Source organism: Tamandua tetradactyla, chromosome 6 (genome assembly GCF_023851605.1).
Source record: "Tamandua tetradactyla isolate mTamTet1 chromosome 6, mTamTet1.pri, whole genome shotgun sequence".
Taxonomy (NCBI): Eukaryota; Metazoa; Chordata; class Mammalia; order Pilosa; family Myrmecophagidae; genus Tamandua; species Tamandua tetradactyla.
In genome coordinates, this window is record NC_135332.1 from 181,985,199 (window position 1) to 182,005,380 (window position 20,182).

At 54.1% G+C, this 20,182-nt stretch overlaps 1 protein-coding gene across 14 annotated transcripts in view; it reads right to left on the reverse strand.

Annotated features, from left to right (window-relative positions):
- Nucleotides 1-20,182, reverse strand: part of FAM135B (family with sequence similarity 135 member B) — a 260,070-nt gene that overhangs the window by 30,849 nt on the left and 209,039 nt on the right. For all 14 annotated transcript variants that reach the window (XM_077167760.1, XM_077167756.1, XM_077167759.1 and 11 more), the window contains 4 exons: nucleotides 18,371-18,524; nucleotides 15,405-15,454; nucleotides 8,865-9,020; nucleotides 8,016-8,089 (listed from right to left, as the gene is read on the reverse strand). In XM_077167760.1, the coding sequence (XP_077023875.1) occupies nucleotides 8,016-8,089; nucleotides 8,865-9,020; nucleotides 15,405-15,454; nucleotides 18,371-18,524 (434 nt within the window). The remainder of the gene's footprint in view (nucleotides 1-8,015; nucleotides 8,090-8,864; nucleotides 9,021-15,404; nucleotides 15,455-18,370; nucleotides 18,525-20,182) is intronic.

The following is a 20,182-nucleotide window of genomic DNA, read 5'->3' on the forward strand; positions in this document are numbered from 1 at the left end:
CTTCTCTCCAGGCTCTGGGTTCCAACAACTTTCCTGGTGATTTCTTTCTACATCTCCAAAGGCCTGGGCTGAGCTGCAAGTGCTGAGATGAGGTATGCTGAGCTGCTTGGGCTGTGCTATGTTGTGCCCTCTCATGTAAGCACCAGCCAATTAAGTCAAACATCATTCATTGCAGCAGGCACACCTCCTACCTGACTGCCCATGTAATGAGCAACACAACTAATAAATGAGTACAACAAAGTGGCAGGGTACAACATCAACACCCCCAAATCAGTAGTGTTTCTATACACTAGTCATGAGTGATCTCAGGAGGAAATCAAGAAAAACATCCATTTACAATAGCAACCAAAATAATAAAATATTTAGGAATAAATTTTAACTAAGGATACAAAAGATAGATGCAAAAAAAACACTATAATAAATTGCGAAAAGAAATCATGGGAGACCTAAATAAATGGAAGGCATACCGTATTCACAGATTGGAAGAATAAATACAGTTAAGATGCCAGTTCTACCCAATTTGATTTATAGATTCAATGCAATACCAACAAAATTCCCTAAATCTACTTTGCAGAAATAGAAAGAATAACTGAAGTTATTTGAATGGGAAAGGTGCCCCAAGTAGCTAAAAATATCTTGAGAAAAAAAAATGAAGTGGGAGATCTCATACTACCTGACTTCAAAGCATATTACAAAGAGGTGGTTAAAACAGCATGGTACTGGCATAAAGATAGATATATTGACCGATGGAATTGAACAGAATGTTCAGAAATGGACCCTGTCATTTACGGACGATTGATCTTTGATAAGGCAGTCAAGCCAACCCACCTGGGGCAGAACATTCTCTTCAATAAATGATGGTTTTGGAGAACTAGATATCCATAGGTAAAAGAATGAAAGAGGATTCACATCTCACACCCTAAAAAAATTAACTCAAAATGCATCAGAGAACTAAACATTAGAAGTAAGAGCTTAGAACTTTCAGAAGAAAATGTAGGGAAATATAAGTCATGTGATAGGAGGTGGTTTCCTAGACCTTACATGCAAAACATGAGCATTGAAAAAAGAAATAGATAAATGGAACTCCTCAAAATTATACACTTTCTTGCATCAAAACATTTTCAAGAAAGTAAAAAGGCAGCTTACTGCAATGGGAGACAATATTTGGAAGTCACATATCAGATAAGGGTTTAGTATTCAGAATATATAACAAAATTCTTCAACTCAGCCACAAAAAGACAAAAAACCCAATTGGAAAATGGGCAAAAGACATGAACAGACACTTTTCAGAAGAGTAAATACAAATGGCTAAAAGGCACATGAAAAGATGCTTAACTTCACTGGCTATTAGGGAAATACAAATAAAAACCATAATGAGATATCACCTCACACCCACTAGAATGGCCATTGTGGTAGTAAGATTCAGTTGACAACTTGGCCAGGTGACGGCACCTAGTTCTGTTGCTGTGGACATGAGCCAGTGGTATGGGAACCTCATCTGTTGCTCATTACATGGGCAGTCAGCTAGGAGGCGTGCCCGCTGCAATGAATGATGTTTGACTTAATTGGCTGGTGCTTACATGAGAGGGCACAACATAGCACAGCCCAAGCAGCTCAGCATACCTCATCTCAGCACTCGCAGCTCAGCCCAGGCCTTTGGAGATGCAGAAAGAAATGACTCCAGGAAAGTTGTTGGAACCCAGAGGCCTGGAGAGAAGGTCAGCAGAGATCACCGTGAGCCTTCCCACGTAAGAAAGAAACTCAGATGAAAGTTATCTGCCCTTCCTCTGAAGAACTAACAAAATAAATCCCCTTTTATTAAAAGCCAATCCATCTGTGGTACGTTGCATTCTGGCAGCTAACAAACTAGAACAGCCACTATAAAAAAAAAAAAAAGAAAGAAAAAAAAACATAAAAGGACAACTGCTGGAGAGGATGTGGAGAAAGAGACAAATTTATTCACTGTTGGTGGGAATGTCAAATGATACAACCGCTGTGGAAGGCAGTTTGGTGGCTCCCCAGGAAGCTAAGTATAGAATTGCCATATGATCCAGGAATACCACTGCTAGGTATCTACTCAGAGGACATGAGGGCAAGGACACAAACGGACATTTGCACACCAATGTTTATAGCAGCGTTATTTACAATTGTCAAGAGATGGAAACAGCCCAAATGTCCATCAATGGATGAGTGACTAAACAAGCTGTGGTTATCCGTAAGTTTGGCATTTTCCACAGCTGTAAAACAGAATGAAGTCATGAAGCATGTAACAACCTGATGAATCTTGAGGACATCATGCTGAGTGAAATTAGCCAGAAAAAAAAAAAAAGGACAAATATTGTATGGTCTCACTAATATAACTAACATTAATGAGTGAACTTTGAAAGTTGAGGTTAAGAACAGAGGTTACCAGGAGATAAAAACAGGGTAGAGATTGGGCAATTGGTGCTGAAGGGATACAGACTGTGCAACAGGACTGATTATAAAAATTCAGAAATGGACAGCACAATACTACCTGATTGCAGCACAGTGATATAAGTACTGACTGAAGCTGAATGTGAGTATGAGTGAGGGAGAAGGGCTGGGGGTATGTATGAATCCAGAAGGAAAGACAGAGGATAACAACAGATGGTATAACATTGGAATACCTACAGTATACAATGATGGGGATTAAGTGTACAAATAAAACGCTTTTGAAAAAAAAAGTCACAGTGGCACCTGGTTGCAGCATGGGGGATACACGCCCAGCAGGCCTGCTCTCTGCTCTGACAAAGATCAACAAAGCCCCACCGGAATCTGCCCCTGCGCCCCTCCCACTGGCCCATTTGGTGCCCCTTTATCCTGCTCTATTTTTCCCACAGTACCTAGGACCTTTCGACACCCTCTATCCACCACCCCATGTTCTGTCCCTTTTAGTCGCTGATTCATCCCAGGTGCCTTGGCCAAGGCCTCAAGCAAGGTGGGAGAGCCACCCCTATTTGTAACAAAAACGAAGGAACACGAGATATGCAGGAAGGGCAAGGTGTGGGCTCGGCCCAGATGCTCAGCATTGCAGAGGGAGGGCCCAAGGGAAAGCACAGGGCAGGTCGGGGCTGGCAATGGAAGGCCTACCCAGGACAGTCCAAGTGGGGCAACGGCGAAGCAGCGGAGGCCAAGAAACGCCCCAGCCAAGTCCGTCTTGACACAAAGAATTCTGGACACAGAGTGAGTCTGTGGACATGCATGACTGCATGTGCAGTGTGTGTACATGTGTGCAAATATGTTTTCATACATGCATTTGTGCATGTGTGTCTATGTGTGCGTTCATATGTGCACATGTGGGGTGTTTGTGCACGTGTGAAAGTGTGTGTGTTCACACATGCATTTGTGGGAGAGTATTACTGCACATGTGAGTGTTTGTGCTCATGCATACATACGTGGTGTACTGTTGCACATGTCTGCTCACACATGCGTATTTGGGAGTGTGCTTCTGCGTGTGTGCATGACTGGAAGGAATCGGGAAAGTGCCTTTTGGTCTGTATTAGGGAAGTTGCAGACAGGGTGTGTCCGGGGGACTGGAGTCAGGCTCATTCTTAGCAAGACTTTGAAAAAATCCCGATTCTGGGATGACCCTCCCAGCCTGTGTGATCCCCCATGCTGCCCCCTCTGTGATTTAACCCCCTCTTCCTCCTCGGGAACTGACTTTACCCCTTGCCCTCTCTTCTGAGTCAGTGTGCTGGCTGGCCCCGCCTCGGGGTGTTTGCACTGGCTGTACCTGCTCTCAGTGCGCCTTTCTCCAGGACGCCTTCCAGGTTCCTCTGCCTTCAGGCCTTGGCTAAAATGTCACCTTCTCAGAGATTCTCTCCAGCACCCACCAGAGAGCACCAGGCCTCCCCCAACGCACCCCAGTCAACCCCAGACAATCTCTTTCCATCCTGGGTTTAGTTCCTTAGCTCTATCTGGAATTTTCTTGCTCAATTCTTTGCAAACCCTTCTAGTCTTCTCCCCTGCAATAAGCTGCTTGAGGGCACAGACCTAGTCTGCCTTTTGTTTTTCTTAATTACTGCAGCCAAAGTTCCTACATCAGTGTCTGCAATATAACAGGGACCAAAACTCATGGGAGAGAGCGAGGAGGGGCGGGAGGGAGGGGAGAAGGATCTAGTGAGCAAGCTCCTCAGTGGTTCAGAGAGGCAGGAATAAACAAGAAAGCCCCGTTTCTCAGCACCAGCCGCTTTCAAGCAAGAATCTGGACTCTGTCTGCTTTTCCCTCCTCAGACCACCACCTCCCCCTGCCCAGCCCCACCTGAGCCTCTTAAATGAGGAGACGCGGCTGGAAATGAAGCTCAGCCTGCACCCCCCCCCAAGGGGCTCAGATGCACCCCCCAGGGGCTCGGCCGCATCCCCCAGGGGCTCGGCTGCATCCCCCAGGGGCTTGGCTGCACCCCCCAGGGGTCCTGCAACACGTTCCAGCTGCACACCAGGTACTTCCACCTGTCTGTGCTGACCGAGAGCACAGGCCGCCCAGGTGCAGCTGGAAAGCTCGGTGTGCGGGTCACACTCGCTGCTCGCCACGTCCACAGGAGCCAGTGCCCACACAACTGCCAGCCTCACATGCACAGCACCTGCTCACTACACAGCCTCAGGCTCACCTCTGCTCACACTCAGCCGCCAGCCTCACACGCACAGTGCCTACTCACTACACAGCCTCAGGCTCACCTCTGCTCACACTCAGCCGCCAGCCTCACACGCACAGTGCCTACTCACTACACAGCCTTAGGCTCACCTCTGCTCACAGCTCACTGTAGTATTTTTCCCAGTCTGAGATAAAATCCCCCTCTCTGGGCTTTGGTTCTTATTCTTAAAGTCCACACACAGCTCGGCTGCACCCCTACACGGCTCCTGCTCAAGGTCCTGGCCCCTCCTCACCCATTTAAAAGCCAGGGAGGGGGCAGGGCAGGGGGCAGGGGCACTCAAGGCTGAGCCCACAGGCAGGCACTGGGAGTCGGTGCGGGGTGTCAGGGCTCCCTGTGAGCAGGGCAGGGCCGGCACCCCTTTCAGAGAGCCCACACCCAGCCAGGAGCATACACACTTCCACTGCAGAGGCTGAGAACCCACCCTTGGCCTCCTTTCCCCCTCCTCTCCTTTTAGGGTGGTCCAGCCCCCTTTAGAGAGCCTCAGGAGGCATGGGGGCCATTTGCCCGCTGGGCCACCTAACTTCAGTTACTAAACCTCTCTGAGCCCTGGTTTTCCCAGTTCCCCTGCTGTAAAATGGGGGTAACATCAGCATCCACCTCTCAGGGTTAGGGGGCAGATTAAACCCACTTAGCACTGCTCCTCCCTGGAGAAATCTCATGGGTTGTGGGCACCTGAAGGCCTGTGAAATGTGCCCAGCCCTGGGTGCATCACAGCTCATGGAACGACTGACTGGAAATTTAGATACGGTTACAATTCTTAATGCAAGAAATGTAAATGGCACAGTGAAGTCTCAACTACTGTAGTCACGGAAATAAATATATCCCCTTAGGTCGTCGGTAAACTGACTGAGTGGCTCCCTACTGGGTGAAAGCACAGCTAGAGGAGGGTAATTAAGGAGGGATAAGCAAACACCCCCCTACCAGCTGGGCCTAAATCATTGTTTCAAACACTTTTTAAAAAACCCCAACATACAGTAACAAACGCTCTTCACTTACATGGAAACGCAGTGAGTCACACACTCATTATCAGAAACGTGCACTCACAGACACACGCATGGAGAGGAAAGTGTCAGCACACACTTAGGACCCTCACTAGCTACTCATCCCCTCACGTCCGTCCCCACTGGCCCCTATTTCAGTGAGTCCACTGCGCCGGCCCCACGGCCCGCGAGGTGAGTGTGAACAGCTGTCTGAGAAGCCCAGCCCAGGTCCAGGAGAGCCAGACGGGTCCTGCAACACGTTCCAGCTGCACACCAGGTGCATGCCTGCTCCCCCACGTGCCGCTCCCCCGCATGCCCACTCCCCACGTGCCGCTCCCCCACGGGCACATCCCCCACGGGCACACTCCCCCGGCGTGCCCACTTCCCCACGTGCCCACTCCTCTGTAAGCACACTCCCCCATGTGTCCACTCCCCCACAGGCACACTCCCCCACGTGCCACTCCCCTGCCTGCCCACTCCGCTGTGGGCACACTCCCCCACGGACACACCTACCTGCCACGATGATGTAAGCACTGTGTCCGTGTCCGGGACCCCACCCAGTGGGCCCTCTGCCCACACACCTCCCCCACCTGAGCGTGGCCATAAGCCCAGTTTCTGTTCCAGCGTCACCGCCCCAGGAAGACCTTCTCCAGTCGTGCTGGAATCACCGACCCGACACCCGCCCTGAAGCCAGTCCTTGCCAGTTGGCAGCAACTGACTCCGTACATCTTTTTCCATATTCACTGATGCACACTGATAGTGTGAAATCAGTCACGGTGGGAGCGTCTACATTGCAGACATCAGCCAACCCCACCGCCAGAGCGTCTGTGCTTTCACCAGGACTCTGGCTGTCCCCACGCTCGCTACTCCCTATGCCCTTACCTGGCTTTACATTCTTCGTTAACATAACCTGAAATGCTGTCATTTTGACACCCTTCCCTCCTCCTCCACTGGGATAAGTAACCCAGGAGGACAGAGACCTTGATTTCTTCTCTGCTCTATCCCCAGTGCCTAAGGGTACGGTGGATATTTAACTCAGCCATCATCTAACATTTTCTGGGCACAGAGCCTGGGGCTTGCACTACATGTGCTATATTCCATTTGCATGAATTTTCTCATTTGATCCTCACGACTATTATCTTTCTACCCTTTTATGAAAGGAAACCAAGGCTAGGTGAGGTTAAAAAACAAAATGCCTTTCTCAGGGACTCCAGAACAGTAAGTGGCCAGTGGCCTCTGAGGGCTGGACGCAGCCCAGGTCAGCGGCACCCGGCGAGCAGCACTTTGCACCCACGGCCTCCGAGCCTAAGCATGACCGGGACACAGCTGAGGCCAGGGTCCCCAGGTCCCCTAGTGCTGTGGTGACGTGGGGAAGCAGATTCACGGCAGTAGTTCTGCTTTGCAGTATTTTGCTGAGTGGCTATCAAAGCCATGTTTATATTTGTCAGATCAGCTGTTATGATTTTAGTTTTGCAAAATATACTTGGCTTATTCTAGCTGGGGAGTTGGGAGAATGAATGAACAACTCAAGATATTTCTTGACAAGCTATTTTAACATAAAATGCCTTTCCTTGTGCTCGTCTCGCTGTAAGAATCAATGAGGTAAGTTGCAAACGTCGCTGTACTTTCCAAACTGAATGAAGAATAGGGAGAAAATAAGGTTACAAAAGTGAGACTGTAAAGATCCCCAAGATGGCCTTGAATGGCAGCTGAATCTCAAATGCTTCTGCTGGATTTCCCGTGACAACTCAGAGCTGGTTCCATTCACATTAATGGGGGGGGGGGGGGAGTAAACATATCATTTAGAAACAAACAAACAAAAATCTTGGTCTCGAGTGGCAAAAGTCAGAACATATTGAGGCAAGCTCTGAGCCTGCCCCCCAGGAAATCTGTAAGAGAAGAAAATGTGGCCTCTTCATTCTTCAACCCTCTCACCAAATGTCTTGAGTGCTTTTACATTTTTTTGGAGGAAGGCAAAATTAAGAACCTTATTAATCCTCTTCATTAAGCAGTTCAGGCTTAATGCTTACACTAAATGCATTTCGTAGCCTCTGCAGAGTCCGAATTGCAGTTTGTGTTTAATTCTGACATAGCTGGTGGCCACACCCTGCTTCTAACTCATTCTGCAGAGAGGACTCAGCACACAGGGACCTGGAAGTCTTGATTCTGCCCTGCAGAGTTACCAGAACCCTCAACAAGGACAGCTGCCAGCTGCCAGCTCCCTCCTCTGCTGTTTGTCTGCACAGGGAACAGCAACTGGAAGTGCAGGGCTGGGAAGACGAAGTGGAGAAGGGACTCCAAGCGGGAATGTCTCGGGTGGCTGCATCTAGGGAGTGGGCTGGGAATGGGAAGGAATACTCACAGATTTTCCTGAAAGGTCAGGACTGCAGGTTTTTGGTGCTCCATGTAAAAGAAGGCCTCAGAAAACCTTCGGACCTGAGGGATAAAACCGTGCAAATTGTGAAACCCCTTGGGTGGGTATTATCACCATTTCTTCAAAGGAAATTGAGGTTCAAAGAGGCAAGTGGTATGTCCTAATAGGAACAGGACTTTGGCCACAGCCCAGAACTGCTGGAACAACGGCCTTTCTGCTCTTACACCAGCTTCCCTCGCTCACGCGGCTCTGAGCAGCCATCTAACGCATGCTTATGAACTCATGTCTGCACTGCTCGCTATCATTTTTATGTTCAGGTCTTATTTATTCTAGTAGAAGTGAAGCCCCTTGCAAACAAGGACCATAAATAAAGGCAAAAAAACCAAAATGTGCAAAGCTGCTCATTTAAATGTGTTCCTTGGGCACTCGTAGATGTTGGTACTCAGACAGTTGAATCTTTTGCTCCAGTTGAGGTGATCAATACATCTTATCAGGCACGGAAGCCTGTGACTCTAAATCCACCCACATGCACCCAAGCTGATGGCAAAGAAAGACACTAAGAATGAGGTCTTACATTCGAAAATACTTTAAAAGAAACTTTTCAAAGAGTCTATTATCTGAGGTGGTCAAGGAAGGTATTTCCTGAGTGAGAGAGCAGAGCTTCAGTAGGTTAAATGAGCTCAGAAAGTCACACGCGAAGTCCAAGGTGGAGCCCAGACCAGCACTCAGATCTACAGAGGCAAACGGGTTCTTCTGCCCGATAAACTGCCTTTCTTAACGCTTCCTTGAGAGGGCACTGACACAGCACTGTGGCACTGGTGTCCCATGGCAGCTTACCCGCAATGTGTGATGTTCCTGGGTGAGATAAGTGGTCACTTGAGAGTGCAGAGTGACTGTGTCCAGGAACTGGGTCCAAAGGGCCATCAGGTGGGAGGTAAGCCAGGCGAGATCCTTACTTATCTGCTCGGCTATTTTCTCTGGATTGTTCAACATCTGGAGAAATAAAAAGGTAGTGGTCAATGCCCCAACTCCACTGCACTGCTGCAGCCGTCTTCCTGAAGGCTTGGCTGGCTTCTCTGTTCCTCATGAACCTCTCTCCTTTCTCTGTGTATCTGTGAAATTATATCTCAGTGCTCTACAGTATTGTTTTATCATATCACTCTTTATCTGGGAGTTAAAGCATCCATGGTGGTAATAAAGTATTTAGACAGTTCTTCACTGTCCACATAACATCCGAAGAGCTTAGTCCTGACTGCAAGGACCCCTGCTATGTGGACAGCAAGCTGGCATTCTAACAGCATTTATCAAGTCTAGTGTTTAAATGAGCATCGTCCAATGCAGGTGGTTGGAATAAACAGACACACAGAGATACATAAAGGAGGGGCTCTGCCTTCCTGGAGCTTCGTGCAGGGGAAGATAGGAAAGTAGGGTGACAAAAGTGCCATGGAGACCTCTCTCATGGATAAGGAAGCATGGGCACATAATGCAGGCCTTGAAAACTGCAGCTCTTCCTGTCGTTGCCCTGTGCCTCAGTTTCCCCATCTGTAAAATGGGCATTCAAAGCAAATATCTGCTTTTTGAGGAAGGTGTAAGTCCAAGGCTATCTGGAAGCACTGGACATTCTTGTTACTGCTCTCCAAAGGCCTGATGCCAGCTGAAGGCATGACCGGTGAGCAGAGAAGCAAGGCCACGGCTGAGGCAGCTGGGGACTTGGTCACTAGAAAACCTCAGGGCTAGATGGTAAGGTTTTGGGATAGACTAGAGTGGAGCAGAGTATTTATACTCCAATCAACACCCACTGTGCCGGTATGAAAGATTTATGTACCCCAGAAAAGCCATGTTTTTACCCTGTGTCAATCTTGTGGGAGCAGCCTTTTCTTTTAATCCTCTATATACAAAATTCAGTACGATAGGTTGGACATTTCCTGTTAGATTCTCTCCCCTGAGACTGTGACACGCCCAGTTGTGGGTGTGACCTTTGATTAGATGGAGATGTGACCCCACCACTCCAGGGGGTCTAGATGAGATTACTAGAGTCCTTTAAAAGAGGAAGCTCATGGGAGAGAACATCAGAAACGACAGAAAGGACGGAATTGACAGAAGCTACAGAAGTCTCAGAGCCGACACAGACACGGACACATGGAGGACGGAGACATGGATGTCTGGAGATGCCTGGAGCCCAGCAGACATTGCCATGAGATGTGAAACAAGCCGGAGCCTGGAGAGAGCCAAGAGAAGCTAAGAGATGAAAACCAGTACCAGAGAGGCAAAGTGAGGAACCCCCACAGGAACAGAGACTAAAGCAACAGAGCCCAGGAGCAGGGGACCAGCAGATGCCAGCCACGTGACTGCCCAGCTGGCAGAGCTGTTCCTGACCCATTGGCCTTCCTTGAGTGAGGGTAACCTCTTGTGGGTGCCTTAATTTGGATACTTTTATTTCCTTAGAACTGTAAACTTATAAGTCATTAAATTCCCCCTTCTAAAAGCCATCCCAGTTCTGGTGTATTGCATTCTGGCAGCTGGCAAACTAACACACAGCCCAACACACTTCCAGTCTAGCCTCTGCTCTGCCCTTCCTGGTGCAATGCACACCCACTGCCCCAGTCACACTCACCTGCTTCTAAAGGCCTGGGCACACGTAGCTGTTTCCAACCCCAGACCCTTGACCAGGCTGCACCCTTGCCTTGGAATGCCTTCTCCTCTCTCCCTCTCTTCACCATCTTGGACCAATCTACCCTCCACCGGGTAACCCTTTAAGGAGTCAATGCAGTGTCACCTCGCTTCTGATGACCCGTGACACTTCCGGTCTGCTCCAGGGCACAGCTGACCTCTGTGTCCTTGGAGTCCAATTGCGCAGTATAGACCCCTCTGGGAGCCCTCCAGCTGGACGCTGCTGGCTTTAGTCCCTAGCCGCTCCGTGGTCGCATGTGGCGCTTCTGCCTTCTGGACTCCCCACCACCACCACAGCAAGGCCGGGACAGGTGAGCCTGAGGGCAGCCCCAGAGCCGTCGGACAGTGAAAAGCTCCTCACTGAACGTGCCTTTGGGGGAATTATGCTTTAATGCCCAGTTTTTAGTAGACATAGCTCCAATCAATTCCAGAAGCTTCTAACTAAGCCACAGAAGGACTCTCCTCCCTTCCCGGATGCCTGGGCCTGTGCAATTCCAGACGAGGCCGGGAGGGCTTCTCCTGCAGGCCCACAGAGGAACCCCGGGACGACAAGGGGGCTTTGGACCAGAGCACCTCTGGTGAGCCCCCCGAGGAGATGCTCAGCTGCTCCTCCCCTCGCGACGCCCCTTCCCCGCGACGCACCCCCCCCCTACACCCACTGCCTATTTCGCCCAGGGTGCTGCTGACCTCTGGGGAGGAAAAGCAGAGTAAGAGTCCGGTAAGAGGCTGGTGGTCTGGTGACAACGGTTTACTTAGGAAGACCCGGGGCAGGGCTGAGGCAGCCACACGGGGTGCCGTAGGGGGCTGAGGGTCCGAGGAGGCGCCGCCTGCATGGGGGGCGCATTCAGCCGCTCCGCGTAGGAAGGAGCGTCAGCCTCACCACGCCCCCGCCCCCCACCTGCTGCCCCGCCCACGTGGGCTGAGAAGCGGCTGCCGGGCTCCACCGATGCCAGCGCAGACCCTGCTTTCATCAGCCCCGCCACGGGTGGGGGGCCGGGACGGCCGCGCGGACACCAGAAGGCGCTGCGCGGGGCTGCGCGCAGGGACCGTCACATCGCGCCGTGGGGTCACCGCTTCTTACGGGGGCAGCAGCCAGGGGTGTAGCCGCTGCACCCCGAGTCCGTGCCGGCGCCGTCCGCTGGCTGCGTGGCTGCAGGATCGTGAGGTCGCTGTGGGCCCCGCTGTCCCCCAGGCGAGCTCATCGGGCCTGCCTGATGGCAGAGGGCCTCGGGGAGCACCCTGGGGAGGGTCAGAGGAACCCTGGCTGGGAACCCCCACCGTCCCCCACCCACGCTCACTGAGCATTTGTCCAGAGGCTGTTACCATAGCAATGGACGCAGTGGTTCCCCCTCCCCCACCCAGTTCATATGACTCGGGTGACTAGTCTTCCCGAGGACCCTCCCCAGACCCCCCCTGGCAGGGTCTTCAAGTGAGTTCACCTGTTGGTTACCTGGAGGTGGCGACTCACCCTGGGCTACCTGGGGAGTCTGCAGCATGGTGGGCCCACTGGGATCTCTCCAGCAGCCGGGGGGTTGGTGACAGGCTGTGGATGCAACTCAGACTCCCCCCCCACCCCATATATGCATGTGGCTAGTGGAGGGCAGAGCACCTGCAGAGCTCAGGAGTCAGGACGCTGTGGGTGGTGCTGAAGGAGGGCAGGGAAGCCATGCAGCCTCAGATGCCGCCTCTCCCTTCAGATCCCCCAGGAGCCAGTGCTCGGTCCCTGCTGCTGATCTGGCTGTATCGGGCGTGGAAAGAGGCGAAAGGGGCGGCCTGGCAGGAGGGTCAGCCTGCAGAGCGGCACCGGCAAGGGTGCAGGCGAGGGGAGGGCGGTGTGAGGGCAGCCGCACCGGGAGCCCACATGCATCGCTTTCCCTCCGTCCCGGAGGCCAGGCCTTCACCCTGGGGGCTGTAGGCAGGATGGCCAGCGTCAGAATGGGTTTGATTCCTGTGCCTGCTGCAGCCAACTCTGCTGTGCAACTCAGAAGCTCAGCCAGGCAGGGCTCAGCCACTGAGAGCAAACCCTGTGAGCAGGGCAGTCACCAAGTGCACAGGACCCTGGGGCAGTGGCCTCCCCATGCTAGGACAGCGGGCACCAGAAAGGAAGGCTGCACTGCTGCCAAACCCCATGTCTTCCATCAGGGCTCTCTGCAATGTAGCTGGGGAGCCTGCCCCGTGGGAGGGTCACCCCAGGGAAGGGAAGGCCAGAGCCCACGGTGGAGGGTGGGAAGGACGTGCCCTGATGGAGTCTTGGTACCAGCTGCACCCCTTCTCCTGAGAGCTGATGAGAAATACAGGGTCTCCCAACCCCCTCAGACCATTGAGACAGAATCTGCAATTTAGCCTGGAGATTCTGATGCATATTTAAGTTTGAGAAGCTCAGGTCAAGAGAGAAGTAAATATGCTGCTCAAATGAGTTGCCTGTAACTTAGCTCTCTCACTCCCTGGCTGCCTGGATGGCCCTAAGCATGGAAACTTCTGGAGTCCATGGTGAAAAGCAACAGCCCTGGACTCTGGCTGGCAGGGAAGGGGAGGGAAGAGAGAAGAGCAGCCACCTGGAATCTAAAGCTTTGGTTTCCTCTGCTAGGAGAAGGGGCTGAAAAAGTCAGAGGCAGAGGAAGGGTTCAATTAGAATTTAACATCCTAGGGGATCAGCACACAATAGGCCCTCTGTTTATGCTCCATTTACATCCACTATCAAGGGGACTGGCACAGGGTAGGTGCTCTGTTTACACCTGCTGCCTAGGGGTTTGGCCCATGGTGGGTGCTCCATTTACACCTGCTGCTGAGGGGATGACCACAAAGTCGGTGCTCCGTTTACATCAGTGGCTTTTCTTGAGCTCTTTGTTCAAAATCAAATGGGGTGGCAGGCAGTGGGCATCTCCTTTGGTCTTTTCTTCTCTCCTGAACCCCAGGGTATGTCCCCTGAGAAGGAAGTGGCTTAACCTCTCACTGATCCTTTAACCTGGCTGGGAGCTGGAAGGGACCGACAATGTCCTTAGAAACTAGAAATGTCCTGACACAGCCACGGAGACCAAAGCAGGAGACTGGCATTTCGGAAAGAGTAGGCGAGGCCTTTGAATCAGGTCTCCTGGTTCCATGGCAAGCTTCCCCACTATGGGGTCTTGTGACTGACCTCACTGGACTTGAATGTCCTCTTGGACTGCAATGCTGGGGCCGGGGCGGCATGGGGTTCCCAGGCCTGGGAAGGGAAGTGTCCAGGGGCTGAGTGCGCCCCGAAAGTCAGTCCTGGAGCTGCCCGCTGCCCGTCTCTGACTCCCTGCCCTGCTATTCCAGTCGTGAATGCCAAGCTAATGTGCAGGCAGGTTGTTTTAAATTTCTGAGATTTAATTTCTGGTATTCCACAGATTTTTAACAGTTTCTCCCTGGGGCCTTGAGCTGTGCCCCCACAAGCCCACTACTCTGGCCAGATCCTGGGGGATATCGGACCCAGCCCCTCACAGCACCCCGAGGTGCAAACAAAGGACCCATGACCCTGGAGGCCGTCGCCCAGTGGTGCACAGCCGGAGTCAGGGGGCCAGGAGCCTGGATGTGGGCATGGCCAGCCTGGGTGCGAAGCCCACGAGTCTCCAGGACCTCCTGGGGAGGACGGCAGTGCTGCACCCGTCCGTGGCCTCAGGGCTCTTGTCCAGCTTGGCCACCCCTTTGACACCCATGCTGGCTTTGCCCAGTTACAGGCGACAGCTCCTACCTGTCTGCGCACAGGTCCCGTTCGGGTCTTATGTAAACGTCCTCGCCTGGACCCCCAGGCCACCATGAGGATGGGACATGCCTGCGGTGGGATTCCCCTGTAATCCCCACGTACTCTTTGGGGCTCATGGCAACGGCCCCGCCCCACAGCCCCACCCTGAAGCCCTGCAGCTCCCAATCCCCAGCTCAGCTTCCACCATGCCCGAGGGCCCCTGCTCTGTCCGCTGTTGCACTGAAGCGTGCTCACTGCACTGCCTGGTCTAAAGCACAGTTCTCAGCCTGGCTGCACGTTATATAATACATCTGGGAAGCTCTTCCTGAAAATGCCAATACCTGAATCCATGCTCAGATATTCTGCTTCAACAGGCTTGGGGGTGACTGCAATGTGCAGTCTGGGTTGAGAACCCCCAGATTAAGAGAGCTCAGTCTGGGGAGGCACAGTCTGCTTTGGAGCGTGGCCTCTACACCCAGTAGCCACATCACCCGTCTGGGTCACCACACGTCTTTCCATCTGAATTTATCTCTCGTGATATGAGAATAATAATCATAACCACCCACAATATCCAGTTTAATGGGACCCGGAAGTGTCCCACAGACAGTAACATGCATTTGCTAAGTAACTTGAAGCACAAATTCTCAAGAGGTGCTTGATGGATGTTTAGCCGATGCCTGCTGTGGTTTGTGTCCTCTTCTCTCCACCAGCATCCCTGCTGCGGCCAGGGCACCAGAGGGAGACGGTCACCCACACCCAGCGGCACAGTGAGGCTGTCCACAAATGCTCCTTAAATGGGGAGGCGAGGCCAAACGAGTGCAGGTGCTGTGAGCTCTGGGGGGCAGAGACCCGAACCTGCTCAGTGTCTCCAGAGTATCCAGCACAGAGCTGGGCGCGGTGGTTCTAGTGGCAGGCGGGGCCCGAGGCACAGGTGCTGCCTTCCCCTGCAGACACGTCCGGCGCGGTGCCTGCCATGCAGACCCGAGGGTGGGATTCGTAATTACCTGTAGCTCAGAGCACAGCTGAGAGAGCGTCTCCTCCACAGCGAGGGTCTCTAGAAAGAAAAGCAGCAACATCAGCTAAACCCATGGCCTCTCCAGTGTAGCAGTTGCTAATTAATGAAAGAAGCACACATTTCAAATTGGCCTAAATCACAGGAACCCCAGTTCTGAGGAACAGGGCATCTATGAGTTCCCCTCACCTGGGCGGGCCTGGTTATGGAGGGGGGAGCTGGGGAGGCTGGGGTCTGGGGGGTGTGGGGAGCTGGAGGGTCTGGGGGCCTGGGGGAGCTGGGGGGCTGGGAGAGCTGGGGGGCTGGGGGTCTGTGGGGGCTGGGGGCCTGGGAGAGCTAGGGGGGCTGGGGGAGCTGGGGGGCTGGGGGAGCTGGAGGTTTGGGGGAGCTGGGGGGCTGGGGGGCTGGGGAGCTGGGGGGCTGGGGGCGCTGAGGGTCTGGAGGAGCTGGGGTCTGGGGGAACTGGGGGGGCTAGGGGAGCTGGAGGTTTGGGGGAGCTGGGGGAGCTGGGGGGCTGGGGGAGCTGGGGGGCTGGGGGAGCTGGGGGACTGGGGGAGCTGGGGGCCTGGGGGAGCTGGGGGACTGGGGGAGCTGGGGGGCTGGGGGAGCTGGGGGGCTGGGAGAGCTTGGGGGCTGGGGGCCTGTGGGGGCTGGGGGCCTGGGAGAGCTGGGGGGGCTGGGAGAGCTGGGGGGCTGGGAGAGCTGGAGGTTTGGGGGAGCTGGGGGGCTGGGGGGCTGGGGAGCTGGGGGGCTGAGGGCGCTGAGGGTCTGGGGGAGCTGGGGGGCTGGGGGAACTGGGGGGGCTGGGGGAGCTGGAGGTTTGGGGGAGCTGGGGGAGTGGGGGGCTGGGGGAGCTGGGGGACTGGGGGAGCTGGGGGCCTGGGGGGGCTTGGGGAGCTGGGGGCCTGGGGGGGCTGGGGGAGCTGGGGGACTGGGGGAGCTGGGGCCTGGGGGGGCTGGGGGCGCTGGGGGACTGGGAGAGCTGGGGAGCTGGGGGAACTGGGGGGGCTGGGGGAGCTGGATGTTTGGGGAAGCTGGGGGAGCTGGGGGGCTGGGGGCGCTGAGGGTCTGGGGGAGCTGGGGGGCTGGAGTGCTGGGGAAGCAGGTAGCCGGTGCCCAGTGAGGGTCAGCACTGTTCATGGTGACTGGACAGAACAGTGGACTCCCACATGCTGTGCAACCCAGGGTCACACTTCGACACTTGTGCATGCAGCAACCCCCACCTGCGAGGCGTTTGGGGCATGCATCAGTGCCCCCGTCTCACAGATGGACTGGGAAGTCCAGTCAGTGGCGTGGCAGAAACCCACCAGCCCAGCCCCCTAAGCCTGCTCGTTGTGAATTTCTAACCCTCTCTGCCCACAGAGGACCCACATCACCCCACTGTCAGTGGAGAGGGGCCTGAGGCCACATGGCTTTAACAGTCTCAGGGGCAGGGGTGACTGTGTGTGAACTCTTCCCTGCGTCTGAGAGGCTCAGGTCAGCCATGGGCCCTCAACCCTGCACCAGGCTGTAACGAGTGCCGCCATGCAGGTGAGCTGGGCAGCCCTTCCACACTTTCGTGTCCAGGCCCACACCTCGCATGCTGCCTCTCCTTGGGCCCGAGCACCCCAGGCACCCTGGACGTGATTGTGGCTGTGACCTTGGAGGCCAGCACCATGCCTGGCACATAGTAGGTGCTCAATAAACACGATGTGTGATCGGATGAGCAAATAAACAAACTCAGTCCCTCTGTTTTTTTTTTTAAGTTATATTAGAAGCCAACTGCTACTGCACACTATCCCTGTCCCTTTGAGCTCTGCGAACTGGCTCTGATTCTGTGTATCTTTCTTTCATGCACATGAAAAATTCAACTCAAAGATTGTGTGATTCAAAGGGCGGTGCCTAAGCACAGGGAATGTTGGAGCTGTCAAAGCTGGAAGGTCAGACGGAGCAGAATTCAGGTCAGCAGTGGTGCAGCACCTGCTCCTGTGTCCCCATGCCAGGTGTGGGGCATGGCGAGGCAGCTCAGAGGTCTCTGCTCCTCAAGACCAACAGCCGACTGGGGGAGCAAGATGTGCACCCCTCACTGTGGTCAGTGGGCTCAGGGCAGTCATGGGCCACGTTCAGGGACAGTCTGCCAGGGCACAAGCGGGACAGAAAGACTGCCGGGCAGCCATCTCAGCAGGAGGGGCCGGTGGTGGTCCGGGCAGTCTGGGGACCGAGCAGAGTTCCGATGGTGACAACAGGCACTGGTGCTAAACACCAGGCTAACGGACTGGGCTCTGTCCCCGAGGCAGGGGGCTCCGCAGGGCCGTCACGCAGCACCTGTGAGTGAGTGCAGCCTGACGTAAAGGAGCTGTCCCAGGGCAGGGCTCCTGTGGTCCTGCCGTGCCCTGACATGAATCGCTGTGTGACCTTGAGTGAGCCACTCTCTGAGCTTTCGTCCCTTTGCCTGTCAAACAAGAGGGACTGAGGCCCGACGAACCATCACCATGACGCCTAATCTTTGGAAAATCCACGTGCAAGAAGCAATTCATCCCCAGGAGACCAGGTGAGAAGGTCTCATGGAATGTCACAACCATCAGATTATGTACCATAACACAGATGTGATTATATATTGAGTATATAGAGAAAGAGTGAGTCTGCTCTTATAAATGTTTTACACCCTTATAAACTGTAATCTCATGATTACAGCCTAAACAAAAAAAGTTATAAACTTAAGATGTCCCCTTATAAAGCAACTTAACATTCTGTACCAACAGCGCCAGGCAAGTAATAAACTTTCAATAAACAGTCAGTGAATAAATGAATGAGTGAGTGAATGATACATCTTGAGGTGCTCGTGCCTTTTTTTTTTTATAACTTCCTTTGCACTTCTAAGGTTCTCCCTCACCGGGATGATGCTGAGGACAAAAAAACCTGCCGAAACACCAGTTTGGAGCGTGCCGCGGTTGCCCAGCCCCTGCCCACCTCCCTTACCCAGCTCCGTGGGCAGCAGCTCGGGCACGGCCTCCCTGAGGACATGGAAGTGGGTGCACAGGCCCCGCTGGGCGTGCAAGAGCAGGCGACACAGGTCTCGGTGCCACTTGTACGCGCGCTGCATGCAGCTGTCTGACGGCACGTAGAAACTCCCCTGCAGGGTGAGACAAGACAGAAAAGGAGGCATTGCCCAGGGCCCAGGCCGGACACACCCCCCAGGCCAGACATGCCCCCCAGGCCGGACACAACCCCCAGGCCAGACACGCCCCCCAGGCTGGACACAACCCCCAGGCCGGACACAGCCAGGTCCCTGCTCCTCGGCAGGTGCGGGGTCTGGCGGTTTAGGGAGCGAGTCCCGTTCTTAGGAAAGCTGGGAGGTAGTTAAAGGCTCCAGGGAAAGTCTTGCAGGTAGAGAGATCTGAGTTGGATTCTCTTCTCTAAACCCCTGTGTGGAAAAAAACACTGAAATCTGCCAAACCTCTGTAGTATCATGCTTAAAATTAAAATAATAACAGCAATGGAATTGAGTGATAGCCACTTGCAGGCCTTCCCTCTGGCCCTGCAGGTACTTACAGAGAAAGTCAGCAGCCCGGAGGGGGCTTCTTTTCCCCGCCCACATCCCTTCCCCACAGGATTAAGGATTTTGCAAGATGTAGCAGAGATCATACTATTTCACACATCACTGAACAAGTGACTCGCATGGCCAAGCCCCGACAATGAGACTGTTGCATCTTTAAAGGAAAGAGAGCATGAAGGTTGGAGGGATAAAAATAGCTTAGAAAAGCCCTTGTAGCAGGCAGGTGAGGAGCAGACAGTGCTGAAAGGAGACAGGTGTACTGCTGTGAAACAGGAAGAAGCTGTGGAGTCAAAGAAGTGGCCCCTGGCTCACATGCTCTCTCTTCTCCGTGCTGTCATCCAAGCCCGCGAGGTGAGTCCGGTGGGGCCAGGACAGGTCTGCTGAGGGTCAGGGCCCACTGCACTGCCAGTCTCAACAGTGACCATGTGGGCACTCAGTGCGGTCGGGACAGCAGACAACGATGGGTGTGATTGTGCCCCAGCCACCTTATCGTGACCCCAGACAGGATGGTGAGTGTGCAAGGTGCAGGGAAGGGAGCTGGATGGGGCCTGGGGCAAGCTTAGGGCAGGTTCCTGCGAGAGACCCTAAGACAGAGATGCAAGGTGCGGGGGGAGGGGGTGGCCTGCAAACACTGGGGTGGGCTCAGGGGCAGGGCCTGCAGGGGGGCGGCCTACAGACACTGGGGTGGGCTCAGGGGTAGGGCCTGCGGGGGGGGAGGGTCCTGCAGACACTGGGGTGGGCTCAGGGGCAGGGCCTGCGGGGGGGGGAGGATCCTGCAGACACTGGGGTGGGCTCAGGGGCATGGCCTGCGGGGATTCCTGTGGGGAGAGGAAGCTGCATGGTCACGGGTCCCAGAGCGGCCTGAGCAGGGCCACTGGGACCTGTGGACTTGCAGTGGCCCTGCTGCCTCTCCTGCCGTGGGCTGTGGGGCTGTGGGGCCGTGGGCAGGACTGGACGGGGCTCTCCTGGGGTGGAGGTATGGTCATGGCTACACCGTTCTCCACGTGCAGCGTCCAGAGACAGACATAGCCGAGCACCACTGGCCACCAACATCCCAGCAGTGGGGTACTGAGAATCTCAGCCCGGGGAGAGGATCAGGGCAGCACAGCACCAAATCCTGGGGGGAACCTCCACAGCTCCCCCCACTTCTGGGGCCCCTTGTTCCCCAGCTTTGAAACCAGAAGTTTGGACTGGAAACGCGTGTCCACTGCATTAACCAGAAAATCCAGCCCACA